General features: G+C 48.8%; 1 protein-coding gene across 1 annotated transcript in view; it reads left to right on the top strand.

Annotated features, from left to right (window-relative positions):
- Positions 1 to 6,642: 6,642 nt before the first annotated feature.
- The window catches only part of DGCR2 (DiGeorge syndrome critical region gene 2), a gene marked incomplete at its 5' end in the record, with an annotated part of 43,359 nt that continues 34,252 nt past the window's right edge, over positions 6,643 to 15,749 (top strand). The window contains one exon of the mRNA XM_082491754.1: positions 6,643 to 6,742. Within this exon, the coding sequence (XP_082347880.1) occupies positions 6,643 to 6,742 (100 nt within the window). The remainder of the gene's footprint in view (positions 6,743 to 15,749) is intronic.

Genomic DNA, 15,749 nt, shown 5'->3' with positions numbered 1-15,749 from the left:
AGCTTCTGCTGCTCTTGAGAAGGGCCCACACCAACACCTTCCTCAAAATGGCTCAGAGGATTACTGTTCTGCATGTTGATTGCTTCCCTGTAATCAGCCTCTGGGGCTCTTTGTTTTGCGTTGATTTCAGCTTTTGCAAATTTGTTTTTACAGCTGCCATGTGTGTGACTCCAAAGACTTGATGATGTTGATGGTCACAACACAGGGGTTAGGCTCAATCCTGCTTCCTCTACCAGCCCTGGATGACAGTGTCATTCTGAAGAACAGAAGTAGTACTTTTGATAGCCGGACTGGGGCTTTTGTTTTGTTTTTTGTTTTTTGTTTTTTGTTTTTTTTTTTTCTTCCCGTTCTTTGAAACTTTTGGCTAAATTTTATAACTAGCCGAAAAAAACCCAAAGAGCAGTTTTAACCATATGTAGCCTGCACTCAGAGCTGTGGTTGTTCTGGTACGAGCTGACCTTCGAGTGTGGCATGAGCCACCCCACCCAGTTTGGTATCATCAGCGACCTTGCTGAGGATACACTCTGTCCCCTCATCCAGGTCATTAATGAATATATTGAACAAAATTGGACCGAGTATTGACCCCTGGGGGACACCACTGGTTACAGGCCTCCAACTAGACTCTGCCGCTGATCACAACCCTCTGAGTTCTGTCACACAGCCAACTCTCAATCCACCTTCCTGTCACCTCATCTAGCCCACACTTCCTCAGCTTCCTAATGAGGATGTTATGGGAGACAATGTCAAAAGCCTTGCTGAAGTCAAGGTAGATGACATCCACGACTTCCCCTCATCCAGCCAACCAGTTATAACATCATAGAAAGCTATCAGATTGGTCAAGCATGATTTACCCTTGGTAAATCCATGTTGACCACTTCCAATAACTTCCTGTTCCTCAACGTGTTTGGAGATGACATCCAGAATGAGTCGCTCCATTACCTTCCCAGGGACAGAGGTGAGACTAACTGGCCTGTAGTTCCCTGGGTCCTCCTTCTTGCTTTTTTTTGAAGATCGGAGTGATGTTAGCCTTCCTCCAGTCCTCAGGCACCTCTCCTGTTCTCCATGACCATTCAAAGACAATGGAGAGTGGTCTAGCAATAACATCCGCCAGCTCTCTCAGCACTCGTGGGTGCATCCTATCAGGGCCCATGGACTTATGGATGTCCAGCTTGGCCAAGTGGTCTCTGACCTGGTCCTCCTCAACTGAGGGAAAATCCTCCTCTCTCCAGACCTTCCCCCTTGCCTCCAGGGTATGGGATTCGTGAGAGACAGCTTTAGCAGTGGAGACCGAAGAAAAGAAGGCATTCAGTAACTCTGCCTTCTCTGTGTCTTCCACCACTAGGGCACCGTCTCATTCACCAGTGGGCCTACATTTTCCCTAGTCTTCCTTTTACTATTGATATACGGAAAGGATCTCTTCTTATTGTCTTTAACTGCAGTGGCCAAGCTGAGTTCTGATTGATCTTTGGCCCTTCTGATTTTCCCCCTACATAGCTTTGTTATATCTTGATAGTCCTCATAAGTTGCCAACCCCCTTTTCCAGAGAATGTAAGCTTTCCTTTTTTTCCCGAGGTCCAGCCAAAGCTCTCTATTTAGCCAGGCTGGTCGTCTTCCCTGTCGGCTCATTTTTCGAAACATGGAGATGGCCTTCTCCTGTGCTTCTAAGAGCACCTGCTTGAAGTATGCCCAGCCTTCCTGGGTGCTTTTGCTCTTCAAAACTGCTTCCCATGTTTGCTGGGAATGTGATTTATTTTCAGTGAAATGCTCTAAAACTGGATCTCTTCAAGGGGATGTAGTGCTCTTCAGATGGGCTATTCCTGTAACGCCTGCTGTAGTGTCTGGTGTCTGCTTCCTGCTGCAGTTCAGCCCCTGCTATGTGTAATTAGGGAATCAGTGGGCTCTTTGTTGCCAGATTTTTTCTTTGCTACTGGAGCACTAGTGGATAATGTGTCTTACAGGGCCAAGTCCAGTGTGAAAAAACATCCTGGTTGATGATAACTTACGATTATTTTTTTCTTCCCATTTTTCAGAGGGTTGTTTTCCCTTCGTTGTTTCTGCAAGGCCTAAGCGTGCTTCCTCCCTCAGCCAAAAAAGCACCTGCAGCTCTCCTAAAGCTACGGAGATGGCTGGGGGTGAGCAGTGGCAGTGGGGCTCTCCTGGGTGGCAGGGACGGCTGCGGTGGGTTACTGGCTGCTTGCAAGAGATTGTGGGAGCCCTGGGGGACCCGTGGCCGTGTGGTGTGGGGCTGTAACACCCTCGCGTGCAGTGTGTGCATGTGCTTGCACGCGCAGTCTGGGGCTTGCCTCCTGGTTCCGTGTAGGAAAGAAGAGGAGGGACCACAAGGGTTCCTTGTTCTTATGAGTAGATGGGAAAGAGGGGGAGATTATGGTTGGTTCGGAGAACAGCAGGATGTAATTCTTAGGGGGAAAGCTGCAAGAACCATTAGTGAAGAGCCAGTGAGGGTGAGGGATGAGTTGCAATAACCTGGACAGAGAAGGAGAGCCAGTGAGGACGAGGGATGAGTTGCTGTAACCCAGACGGAGAGGGCAGGCTCAGGTGCTTTGAAGAATCAAAACACCCATTACACCAGAGATGACCGCTGCTCTTTTCTTTGTGGGGCACAGGTGAGGAAATGCTGAGGGGCAGACAAGCAGCAACACAGGGTTTGGTGAGGCGAGTAAGAGAGAAGAGAAACCCTCATGGTCACCCCACGCCATACTTTGAGCAAAGAGCCAGGCCGGGGGAGCGGTGGGCACTGCCTTGGGGCAGGATGCTGTGCTCCAGCTCCGTTTGGCCCACGCGAGCTGTGTCCTGCAGCAGCGAGCTGAGTCTGCAACGGGACTTCCCAAAGGCACCGAGCCCCACGCTGGTTCCCTGTGCCCTTCACCCTCAGCCAAGAGCATCTCCCTGGGGCAGAGCCCCCCCGCCATGGCGCAGGGCTGCAGCTTTGCACCCACCCAAAAGCGGGTCCCAGTAATGGCTGGGGCTCTGCGCTGCCTTGTACTTCTCTGCTCACTCAGCTCAGAAGGGAAGCTGTGGTGGGAGATACTGAGTTGTTTTGGAGGACCGGGCTATTTCTCTGTAAAAATGAAGGAAATGGATCCGGTCGCTCAGGGGAGGGGGAGATGGAGCAATTCCCACTTCCTCATATTTGCATCTGTCACCCCAATGCCGGCTCGCTGTGGCCGGCCTTGCAGCAGCTGTGGGCCCCAGCTCGGAGCCGGGCCAGGGTGAGAGCCGCGTTCGGCCGCCGTTCCGGTGAGCCCCTTCCCTCTGCTCCTCCCAGGCATGGCAGCTTTTCTCCACTGCTTTTTGGGCACTGGTGATCTGTGCTCACTGGTTAGAGAAACACTTGTTCCCAGTAGGGAACTGGGAGTGCCTGGTTTGTGCCAGATCCCGCACGCCCTGGGCAGAGGCGCCCGGTGTGTTTTCACTGGCGTGTTCCATCCTTGTCCCTCCCGCCCGGGGCATCGGGCTGCCCTGGCTCCCTGAAACACAGCCCACAGTGCCTGGGGGCTCGGGGCCGGTGCAGCCATGCGGGGCGGCTCTGCCTCGCACCTCATGGCTCCACCAGGCTGTTGGCAATCCCTTAATGTCGGTCTCTGCCAGCGTTACAACACTCGGCATGGCACAGCCCGGGGAAATGGGTGCCTCCTACCCTTCTCCTGTGTGCTGCCGTGCTTCTCCGTGCGGCTGGGCTGCTTATTGCCTGTTTGAGGGGTGCTGTGAGGGCTGCCGTGCTCGCCTGGCACGCATCCATGCTCCAGAGCCACCTCTGTTCGGAGCTGGTGGGGGGCTGCGTGCCGTGGCATGTGGGAAGGAGGTCTGCCTTTCCTTGGGACACAAGCCAGGGACAAGCCGCCTGTGCCCCGTTCTCATGGCAGAAGCATCGCAGGGCATTTATTTATACATCGTCATGTATTGTGTGATGCCCGAACCCTGGGTCTCGTGGGCCTGGGGTGGGTAAGGAATGTCCTGAATCAATCTGGGACACTGCAGCTGGGCTGAGAACTGCCTCCCCCCGCAGCATCCCTCGGGAGGAGCAAAGCTGGGGAGTTTGACGCTTGTGCCTTTGTGCTGGAGGATGTTGTCACGCTTCAGGTCCCCACGGACACTCGGATCATGACAGTATTTGGCAGCACATGAGAGCTGGCAAAATGGGTTTTGGCCTAAATCTTCAGGCAACCCCCGCTGCTCATGACGCACTCCAGCGGGTCCCCAAGCACGTCCCCTGCCACGCAGCTCTCCCGGGGCCCCACAGGGCTCACAGCCCCGGCCTTGCTGCTACCCCAGCTCCGGGGAATAACCACTTGGTGGGCACCGCTTTCTGCTGCCACCTGAAACTTCACATTAAGCTTTGAGAAAAGCATCTCCCCAATGCTGCTGACCTGAGCACGTCAACAGTCCCCCTGGGGCTGGAGGCAGCGGGTGCCTGAGAAAACCCGCAGAAGCCCCCGTCCCCCTGCCTGCAGGTCAGCAGTGCGGGGAAGCAGAAGCAAGGTGAGAGGAGAAGCATCTGTACATCCATCGGGAATAGCCCTGAGGGAGGTTTGCTGCTGGGTGTAGTGAGTAATTGGTATTAACAGGGAGTGTGTAAGATTGAGTTAAAATGGTCCTTATTGGAATTTCAATGTTTTATTTGAAAACTTCATAGCATGAAAAGTGGAAAACTTTTGGTTGTAAACACTAAAAAAAAAAAAAAAACCCAAACAAAAAAAAAAACCCAAACAAACAAACAAACTTCCCTAGGCAGCTTCCTGGGTTTTGGCTTTGACTCTGAATAGGGTTTTACTGAAAAGCTGGAATTCTTTGCAGAGGAAGGTGTCAGTTCCCCGCGACCCCAGCAGCCACTGTGGGTCAGCCGCCACACTTGGCCCCTGCCTGTGCCCTGCGCGGCCCGAGCACCCCTGCTACGCTTCCCAGCAAAGGGAGTTCCGAAGGGAATTTTGGAGGAAATTCCAACTCAATCTGGGAACGGGAGTAGAAGGTAATACTGCCTTTCGATACCAAACGCCACCTGTGCTGACCCCCGGTGCCAGGACAGTTGTGGCACCGGGGCGGTGTCTCCTCCCCAGGCTGGGCTCCGGGCAGGGACAGCCACCACCCTGCCTGGCCTGACGTGCAGCAACACCCAGGGTCAAATTCCTAAAGGCACCTGTCATTTGCAGGGCCATTAACAATGACCTGAGCCGCACAATTAGTTTTCTTGATGCGTTTCCTCTCTGGCTGGGCCTGGGAACTGGGAATGCAGTGTTTCCAGGAGGTATGGAAACACTGGCCGGCTCCGGCACTGCTGCGGTGCTGGCAGCCTCCGCACCAGGGTCCTGGCTATGGGGATGTCCCAGTGCCACATGCTGCTTTTTTGGTGTCACCCCTGCAGATGCATGAAAACAGGGACTGTCTCACTGTGTGGTGGGCAGGCAGGAGCTGATTAATGAAGCAGGCCAGTAATGATGGTCAACCTCGGAGCTGCCAGGGCTGGGACACCCTGGTACTTTGTGCCTGTGCGGCGGTGACAAGAGCTGGGAATCCCTGCAGGGGCAGGGAAAGGCCATTGCAGCAGCCAGGAAAGGCTGTCCTGGGAGACAGAGGAGGCTGGTTGAGGCTGTTACAGAGGGGATAGGGACAGGTACAGGTCATCTGGTGGTGACTGAGGTGAGTGGAAAAGGCCACCTGAGCTAGGGACAGGGAAGGCTGTCCCAGGGGGACAGAGGGGACCACTGGAGACCATCCTGGTGGGAACGGAGGGAATGTGCAAGGCCATCCTGGGCATATGGAGGGACTGGTGTTGCAGTCCTGGTGAGGACAGAGGGCAATGGCTGTCTTGGGGGACAGAGGGGACTGGTGGGAGCTGTCATGGTGAGGACAGAGGGGACCGATGGAGGCCATTCTGGGGGGATGGAGGTGGCTGGTCGTGGCTGCCCTGGGGGGAGTGGGCAGGTGCAGGCCATTCTAGGGTGGTGGTGGTGGTTGGCAATAGCCATCCTGGGGGACACAGGGGACTGGTGGGAGCTGTGCCGGTGGGTACAGAGGGGACCAGTGGAGGCCATTCTGAGGAGACCAAGGTGGCTGGGGATGGCAGCCCCAGGGGGATGGAAAGGCCTGGGCAAGGGGGGCAAGGGGACCGGTGGAGGCCGTGTCCGGGGGGGGGGGGACGGGACGCTAACGGGGAACGGCACGTCCCGGGCGCGGGCGGCGCCCCCCGACCCCCGCATCCCTCGGCGCCGCCCGTGTCCGTAGGTGGGCGGGGCGTATGCAGACACGGGCGCTCGGCCCCGCCCCCGCGCCGCCGATTGGCCGGGCGGCGCGCGGTGGGGCAGGGGGCGTGGCGGCACGGGGGGAAGGCGGCGGGGAGGCGCGGCCGCCATCTTGTGCGTCGCCGGAGCCAGGCGAGCGGCCCGCAGCGTGGCGCCGCCCGACCCCCGCGCTGCTCCCGCTGCCGCCGCCGCCGCAGCCGCCGCCGCAGCCAGGGCCGCTGGTTCCCGCCCGGGGGCGGCGGCGGACGGGGGAGGGGAAGAGCTCGGTGCGGACGGGGGGCCCCCCGCGGGCCCGGCGGCGGCGGCGGCCCCTCCTCCCGCCGCTCCTCGCGTCCCTCCCCGCGGGTTTGTGGCGCTGCGCCGGGGGAGGATGAACGGAGGATAAATGGTGCCCAAGGCGGACAGCGGCACCTTCCTCCTCCTCTTCCTCCTGGTGCTGAGCATCACCGAGCCGCTGCGGCCAGGTAGGGGCGGTGGGGCCGGGGGTGTGCCGGTCCTCCCTCCTCAGCCCGCGGGCGGGTCCCGGGCCCGCAGCCCTGCGGGGCGCCGGGGCTCCCCCGGGGCGGGAGAGCGAGCGGCGGGCCCGGCCGGGTCAGCCTCCGCTGAGCGGCGGCCCCGGGAGGTCGGCGCCGGTGCCGTTCCCCTCCCGGCGGGGACGGGGCGCCGGGGGGAGCCCCGCTCCGGGGTCGCTGTGGCCCGACGCCGGTGCCGGGCTCGGGGGTTGGTCAGGGCTCAGCCGGCGGCGTCTCTGCCGCTTCTTTATGCTTTTAAAAAGAGAAGGGACGTGGCTGAGTCGTGGGGTGGAACGTCGGTCCCCTGTGCCGGCTGGCTGGGTCTTGAGAGAACACTGAGTTAGGGTAAAAAAAAAATCATTTTAAAGTTTGAAAGCTCGGATAGAAAACTCCGTAACCTTGCAGGTAATTAGCAGTGGAAATGTGGCGGCATGACTAAGTTTTCAGGTGCTTCTTATTCGCTTTTATGTTGCGGGCCTTGGGTATCAACAAAACAAGACAAACCCCTCGCTTTCAAAGTGCTGTATGATCATGCCTAAAAGAAAAAAAACAACCCTGTTGCATCTCAGTTCGTGTGTCATCTTCTTACTTCTGTTTTTGCTTCTTTTAGGGAAATAATTTAGTGATGGAGTTTATGTGGTAGCTGCTAGGCATGGTGCTTTAAAATGTTAAGATGATTGACTTTGGAGAAATGGTTGGTGTTTGCCGCTTGAAAACAACAGCTTTTCTAGGTGCGTCTCTCAGTTGGGGTTTCTTTTTGGGTGTTGAACTCGCTTGGAGCTTGGCAGAGCCCTGGCGTATCTTGGGCTGCTCTTGCCAAAGAGCATCAGTAGCCCAAGCGTGAGGCTGCCTGGCGTGGCTTTGCAGGTTTGGAAACCATCCGCCCATCGCACCGGGCGACTGCTCCTGGGTGATACTCACTTCTCTGTAAATAGGAGAGTAGGAACGATGGTGTACTTTGAAATCTCCTTGTTCTTTCCCTTCAAAATAACTTTTATGACCCAGACTAATAAAACGTAACAGTATTAACGAACTGCCTTTAAGCAAGTTCCCAGTACAGCTGAAATGCAATTGGGTCAGTGTAGGCAGTCTTATTGAAATAACTAACTTAGATGTTGAAACTGCTCTGTGTGTGTGCCTTGTTTTGTTATAGCTTGTTTTGGCAGTGCAGTGTATATGTAGGGCTAGTGATATGTTCTTAAGTAGCCAAAAAAAAAAAATACATGGACTTGCTAATCTAGTATTATTACAGCCAGAGGCTTTTATGTGGGAGAAGATACTATGTAAAACTGATTTCAAGCAACTTCCTTTGTAGTTGGCACTAAGTGCTACAGGCAGCTGAATTGCTGGTTGAAAAGGTTCAGCAGAGGTTCGTAGCTATCTGTGTACTCTTAAAGGTGGGTAGATTTGACCCTGACCTCTGTTGGTGTTGAGCATTGTAGCCTCCTAGAAATTAAAAAATGTCATTTTCCACATTGTGTCAGAACATTTGTTGCTCCAGTTTGATGTCAGATCTCTGTCAGCAGCTGGTGCTTGATGGATGAAGACGAGTTTTTCACTGAGGTTTGCTTCTTTAAGGCAAATGAATTTTTTTCACTGGTGCTCTAATGTATCTACTTTAGAGATTTGTGGTGCTGTAGCCACACTGGCCGAAGCATCCTTCCTGTGAACAAACTCCCGCTCTCACCTGCTCGGGTTATACACCGCTGGTTTTGAAACCTGTAGTGTTAGGATTCCTCTATGGCAACTCCATGTGCATTCCTTCAATTTTGCTCGAACCATATGTATTCCTGAACCTTAATGTGAAGTAATCCAACTGGATCTAGTGCTGCAGCTGAAATTCCTTGCTGTATGAGGAATTTCTGAGTTCCATTTGGAATATGCTCATCCATCCTGTTTACGAGGAGGCTGCGGATGAGTGTGGTGGCTGAGCTGTCCATGGTGGTGCCTCTCCTTCCTCCTCAGAGGAAAGCCCATTGCTTCGGGGTGGCCTCGTGTCTTTTTGCCAATGTCGTTTGCGTTTTAGCTTGCTTCATTTAGTGTTTTGCATCTACTGTCTCAAATAGATCACCTGTTTAGTAGATTAGAATGTGGGTTGATCCTGAAACAAAAGGTGCAAATAGGGAAAATCTGGTTCATGCAAGTGCAGAAGATGTACAGAACCAAATTTATCATTTGAATCAATGGTGAAGTCTCCCTTGTCTTTTTTTTTGGGGGGGATGCGTGGATTTCCTCAGAAAGAGAAGAGTATTTGGACTTAGAATTTATTTTCCTAGTGGTGTTTGTTTATCTTTTTGCTTCTTTAAACCCGTGTACTGTAGCAACTGTCTTACTAGTTTAGAAAGGATGCTTGCAGCTTGCTTAGCTTAAATCTGTACTTGGAGCTATCAAATGAGTGTTGCAGAGTGATGGAGGTTTTATATACTCTGAGATGAATGTGTAGTTCCTTCACAATTCAGTCCCAGCGAATCAGGCAGCTCTTTGTACTTCCATGTTAATTTGACACTAGCTTTGTATCCATGTTCTTGCTGTGCTCTTCAGATAAATAAAACCTTCTTTTAAGCCTCCTCAACTGTAGTATCTTTTCAAGCAATCTGAAAGGCAGTGATTTTACGTGGACCTATTTTTTTCTCCATTTAGGGTGAGATGGGTTTTAGTAAATTAGGAGAGAAATTAATTAAAACTTGCCTTTTTTCCTGATTTTTCCATCTTGGTTACGTGACTGTTTTATGCTTCTGCCATCACAAACAGAGTCAGGTACATCCAACATACTATGACATCAGCCCTAGATGTGGAGTCTTGGGTTCCTGAAGGTACCATAGGCAGTAAGATTTTTCTGAGCTTGTAGTAGTTTTGTGCCTTTGGGAATCTCTGCTTGGATATTTTTTTGTCCCAGTGTTTTCCTCTTTCCCTTTTTAACGGTTTTGACCATAAATTGCTTGTTTTGACTGGTTGCCTGCTTTATAATGCACTGTTGAAAGATTTGTTTTTGTTGTTTTTTTTTTTTTTTTTTTTTTTTTAAAGTAGGGTATTTCTTCTTGAGTTGCGGTGCTCGTTATGTGTTTGGAAGCTGCTAATGTGAATTGAAGCTAAATGTATTGGACTTTTCCAACTATATGGGTGTACAGTGAAGGACTAACTTAATATTTCCTTTAAGCACTTACTGAATTGATTATATCTGGTGTTCAGACACTTGTTTTGGGGGGTATTTACTGCAGTAGGGTTTGGCTTAATAATATATTTTCCGGTACAACTCAAAACATCTGCTTCAGGTTATCTGAGTAGCTGGCTGAGAGCTGTTGTCTTTATGTGAAGAAATACTTCAGTGGTCTGTTAACTGAGTCACAATAAACGGTACTGGTGGAGCTTGGATTTAGACTGAGTTTCTGAGCACTAGTGCATTTCTGTCGGTTGTGTAAAGAGCATCAGAGATGTAAATTGTTGTGAATTCAGTTTTGCAGCAGTTTGAGAATATGTAAGAAGTTCCTGTTTCTGTTAACATCACATTGTGCAATCGAAAAGCAAATCACCATTCTGTGATTCTGTGAAAGGTTTCAGTGTCTTTATGTAACGTTGGGAACTTAAACAGTCTGGAACGATCAGGATGACATCTTTCAGAATAGTGTTTAGAGGATTAATTAAGATCATCATCGCTAAAGACAATAACATGTTTTCATATTTCTGTAACAAGATAGTGCTGCTTGCTAATGGAAAACACTTAAACGTGGTCAGGCTTTATATTGGATTTTGTAATAGTGGTTTAGTACAGAGCCTTGTGAATGTAGGTCATCGGGCTTTCTTATTAGAGCATTTGCCAGGCAGCCAAAAGCCAATTGAGTTCTTGTTCTTGCAGCTTTTTCCCTCCACTTCAAAGCTAGCTAGAGGAAGTAATTTCATTACCCAAGTTCTGTTTTTAAAAATTTTGCACAGCTTGCCTAATCGGCAGTGCTTAGAAAGACTTGCCAGTGCAAGTGGTTTAATTAAAAAGCCCTACAACTTCAGCTTAAAGTTTTAACTTTTCATATGCTTTGGTGCTTGCTGGTTGTACGTGATTGACTGTCATGCTGGTACTTACTGGTGGGGCATTTGTATCTTGACACAATACGGTCCATAGTGTGTCTAAACTGCCAACTCTTTCTTGTCACTTAGTGAAAAGTTGTAAGTCTTAAATGCAAGGTAGAGCTCCTTGGAGCAGAAGTCTAAACAAACCCACAGTCAAAATTGTTTCAAGGTGATCCACTTGTCTGCTGTGACTGAATGTGTCTGGATTTGGCTAGTTGAATTGTATCAGTTAATTCAACTGGAGAGCCAAATATATCAGTCATGAAATGTGACCTGGGCCCAGTGTACCTCTGCTCTAAAGGGACTTCATTGGTAAGCAAATAAAACCCCTTATTTTGCTTTTTGTTCACTGTTTCTACCTTAGTGAGAGCTGTGATGAGTAATATTTATTCGATTTATTCAGTTACAGTCCCTGTCTTTGTATTTAGCTGAGTTCCCAAGTGAGGACTTCTAGGTGCGAGGGGCATCTCCTCAGTTACCTTTGCCAAAAATAGTGCTGGCCTGTCCGCCCCCCCCCCCATCCCCTCACTTCTTAATCTACTGGGGTTTGGTGTTTTTTTTTTTTTTTCTTCCTGCTGTTCGGAGCTGCAAAGCGAGGCTGATGGATTTGAAAAGTCTTTCTTGCAGCTGCTGTCGGTGTAGCAGAGAGACAAGGCAGAGGTATCAGACCTTATTAGCAGGTCTGATACTTTAAGACTGGTAATTCCTGATGTTAATTATAAGGCAAAATTTTTGAGGTGTGAGTGGGTTTGCTACTAGCCGTGGTTACAAAGGAAAGGAGAAGAATGGAGTTGGTAGGTAGAGGGCTGTTTGCATGCATTGTTCTGGTTCTGAGAAGTAATCAAACAGAAGGGGAACGTGGGGCTTTGCAAACATGTGACTTCTGTGTCCCCGCAGTAGGTTTGGGAGCAGAGGAATGGCAGAAGTGATGGAGAGGAGAGCACTGCTGCAGCCTCTCGCTATAGCGGGAGGCGGCAGCTGTGGAAGTGCTGCTGCTTTCTCGGTAGTTAGGGGGAGAGGCACGGCTCGCTTGAAGAGAGAAAAATTTTAGATACTAAGTATGAAAGACATAAAATCCCACAGTGAGTGTCAGAAAACGAGCCAAGACTTCAATGAATTATTCCGTCCCCTGGAATTAGCTTTGTTAAGGTTGGTTTTGATGTTGAATTGTAATGCAAGAGTAGTAACTACCTTTAGGATCTGTTTTTTGAGTAATGCCCGGGTCTCTGTGTTTTTACGTGGTGTTTTCTTGCAACTTTTATAAGGTCTCGTTTCATCCTATGGGATGCATATTAATAACTTCTTTTGTGATTAGCAGAGCTTCCTGTTGCGCTGGCATGCCGTGTGCCACGCAGGGCCAGCGTGCCCGGCATTGAGCGCGGCCAGAGCAGGACTGGAAACAGCTCAGTGACGTCGCCACTCCACCCTTCAGGGGTTAACGTGGGTGCTCGAGTTTGTTATGTGTTTTAAAATGAAATAAGTGTGCGCAGGGATTCTTGCACTGATAGCCCCAACGAGGAAGTCCTTGAGATAGAAAAGAAACAGATCACGGCTAATGGCGGGCTTGGAGAGAGGCTCTGCTGATCGTTGCCTGTGGGATCTCAAGGGCTAACCTGTGATGGGAAAGGGCTTGCTAATCTTTTGTTCTGTAGAAAGTTATGGCTAGAAGGGGTACTAAGAGACGGGGTTGTCCGTCTTGCTGTCCCAAAACAAAACCTGGTAAACCCAGGCAATTCATGAAGGATGTTTTTAATGATTCCCTGTGACAGAGACTCCAAACACCAGGTTCTTTTGGTAAGTCTAATTGCCAGCCTATTGACTGTTTTGCAGTTACAGCTTATTCTTCCTGTTTAAATACGGTGTTGTGCACATGTCCCTCATGCTACAGTTACAAAGAACAGTTTGTTGGTTTCCCAAGACTGTTCAGGTGTCAGAGCCCACCAGTGTTTCAGCAGCGGTAAGTGCGGGTACATGCCTGGCAGTGCCTGTTCCTTCCTGGCTTTCCACTCTCTGGAGGGGTTTATGTACCATTTGGGTTCCAGGCATGGCAGGCTCACGCCTTTGCATTTTACTTCCAGTGGTGGCTTTGTAGGGAACCTATTGAGTCGAGGAGAAATCACAGATTTTTCTGGTGAAGTCATTGATTAGCTGTAGCAGAACTCTAGCAACCCAGTTGCTTAAAAACGTGAGTTTGGGATTAACATTTAATCCGCATTCCCCAAACTGTGCAATCCTCTGGCATATTGTGGTTTCCTGTGAAAATGGGATTAAGTGCCATTCCTGGCAGAACCATGCTGGGTGTTCTGGGCTGGCTGCAACTGTGTTTTCCTGAGGGAGTTTCAGGTGTCACTTTGAAATACTGAAGCCTCCATCAGTTTGTGTTTTGACACTCAAATCTGCATTGCAAAGTGGGCAATACCACAGCAGCTGAGGTTTGAAGTGGGTGAGCGCAGCCCTTAGGTCTGTATGGAGGGAGGTCAGCTCCAGCCCGAACTGTGCCTCTCCCAGCCCAGCTCTGCCCTCAGGTCTCTGGGAGGATAGATGGGGTGCTACAGGGGTAGGTGTCAAGCATCGCCTTTGCATGAGGGAGAAGAATTTCACATAAAACCTAGTTACTGTTGTCCTTCGGTATCTGTATGTTTCGTCTGTGCTAATATTTGTTTAGCAATTTAAATAAAAGGTTTCTTCTGACTTAAAAGTAATGGGTCTTCTTTCATACACTTTAAAAGAAAACAAATAATCCTCCTTCTAACACCTGCTTGGTTTGAGTTTGTGCCCAAGTAGCATTTTGCCTTGTGTACGCTAAACTTCTAAAACCTGTTAGAACTCCTTCTAATTGAGGGATGGTCAAAACTGCATTTGTGTTTTCTCTCTGTTGAATTTGTGAAATTATTTGTTATCCTTTAATTGCCCTTTACTGATTAAAATATAGTAACATAAATGTGCTCTGAGATCTTGGAAAAATATGAAAAATCAGGGGTCTTGCAGAAGTGAGATCCAAGTGCAAAGACTTAATCAGAAGCATCGTTGCCCCTCAGTTGTGGTGGTAAGCAGATTGGAGAGAAATGGTCCAGGGAAGCTGTAGTATGTGAGTGCTCAGCTCTGTTTTTCTGAGCAATAATGGAGTTGAATGTAATTTTTCTATCGATGTGACGGCTAAAAAATGTCAAAGATCAAATTTCATGGTATGGTACCTGACCACTCTTAACCACTCTTAAAGGGTTAAGTGGCTTTTTATACATGAGGTGGACTTCTATTTACTCAATTCTGATAGAACTATTAAACTTAGGGGTTTGATATATGAAATTTCTGTGCAGGTATTTGTTTTACTGTGGAAGAATAAAGCACAGTATCTCGTACAACATAGACAAACGCAGCAGTGACTAACATTGGCTGCATTCCTGCCGTGTTCGGCTTCAGTTGAGCGGGGGAATGCTATTCAAAGCATGAGCCATTTGCTCCAGTACACGACAGCCACTGCACCAGCTACTGTGCTAAGGATAAAACGGGTTTTCCGTATTCAAGGTTAGAATATATTTCTGCATATCATATTTTTGCTTTTAAGTGTTCTAGGTGCTTGCTCATCAAGTCTTGTATAAGATGTGAAGATAAAAATGAAACAGGAGCAAAAGCTTTTTTTAGTGTGACCTGCATTTGAATAGTGCTCTTGTGCAAGTTTCCTGTCTCTCTGAATTTTTAGATTTTTGTTTAAGACCATGTTTCTTGTTTAAGACCATGACCTTCCTTAAGGCCTTGTAAAGAGCTTCTGCCAGGTTCATTTGGTTTTGAAACTAAGAAATTGGTTTTGGAGAATGGAGTGGTTAAAAATATCTGATCTCATAGGTAGGATTTTTGTCACCTGTGTGCCTGAGAGTAAAGGCTGTTGCAGTTCCTTGTGTTTTAATTCAGCAAGGTATTCTAAATACCTACTCGGCCTTAAATTGTGTGTTTCATTCAGTTTGTTTTGATTGCTCGCATGCTAAACATTTAAGGATATGCTTAAACACTACTGAATCCTGTATTGAAAAAAAAAAAAAGATGTGATATTAGCTTTTTTTGTTTTCCTGCAAAGTAGGAACATGTGTTCTCTTGTTGAAAGTGAATGGGCTTGCTAACTAATGCTGCTGAAATCTGGCAGTTCCTACTTTCAATTTAATGGTGGCTACAAATTAGCTTTGATTGCTCTGACAGTTCTTGAATTGCTGTTATCGTGTTTCATCTGAATATTCTTCTTGTTGAAACCTGATCTAAAGAAAATACTAATGCAGTTCATGTAAAACTTTGGATTTCGGTTTTTCTTTCCTCTGTGGAAAACTGATCTCTGTAGAGCGTTTGTTGTTTTTTAGCTTTTTTTTTTTTTTTTTTAAACACCTACAGTTTCTTTGGTCAAAGGGAATACAGCTTGGTGATCACCCTGGTGATCATTCTTAAGTGAAAACTGTGTTTGCATAGGAACAAATATTGGTCCAGGCTGGCTTGATAGGATGTGTACTTGTCTAACCCTGAGAATACAGTTGGTTGGAGGAGGAGAGGAACTCATCTAACATACTTAGTTTGGCGTTTTGGGTTTTTTTTTTTTTTTGGTAGTTTTGGGTAGGCAGCTATCAGGTAATAAGATACAGAAGTACTTTGTGGATTATTTCTATCAGTAGTTCCTCTAGATTGCTTTTTGTAGGCTTTCCAACAAGCAGCTTGTGCAGAGACTGTCAGAAATTGAAAAAAAAAAAAAAAAAAAAAAATTCCAGGTATTCAAATACTTCTGATTACCAGACTGCCCCGTCTAGAGTTGCTGGCACCACTGTGTAGTGCTGAACATGACAGAGGTGACTCCAAAATGTACTGGAGATTGTATTGGTGAAGGACCAGTGCAGATGCCTCCTGGGAGGAAAGAGGTGCAGGTAATGCTGAAAACTTGTGA

The sequence above is a fragment of the Vanellus vanellus genome, assembly GCF_965231255.1.
Source record: "Vanellus vanellus genome assembly, chromosome: 16".
In the NCBI taxonomy this organism is placed as follows: domain Eukaryota; kingdom Metazoa; phylum Chordata; class Aves; order Charadriiformes; family Charadriidae; genus Vanellus; species Vanellus vanellus.
Note: the sequence above shows the minus strand (reverse complement) of the source record. Positions and strands in the feature narration are given on the sequence as shown.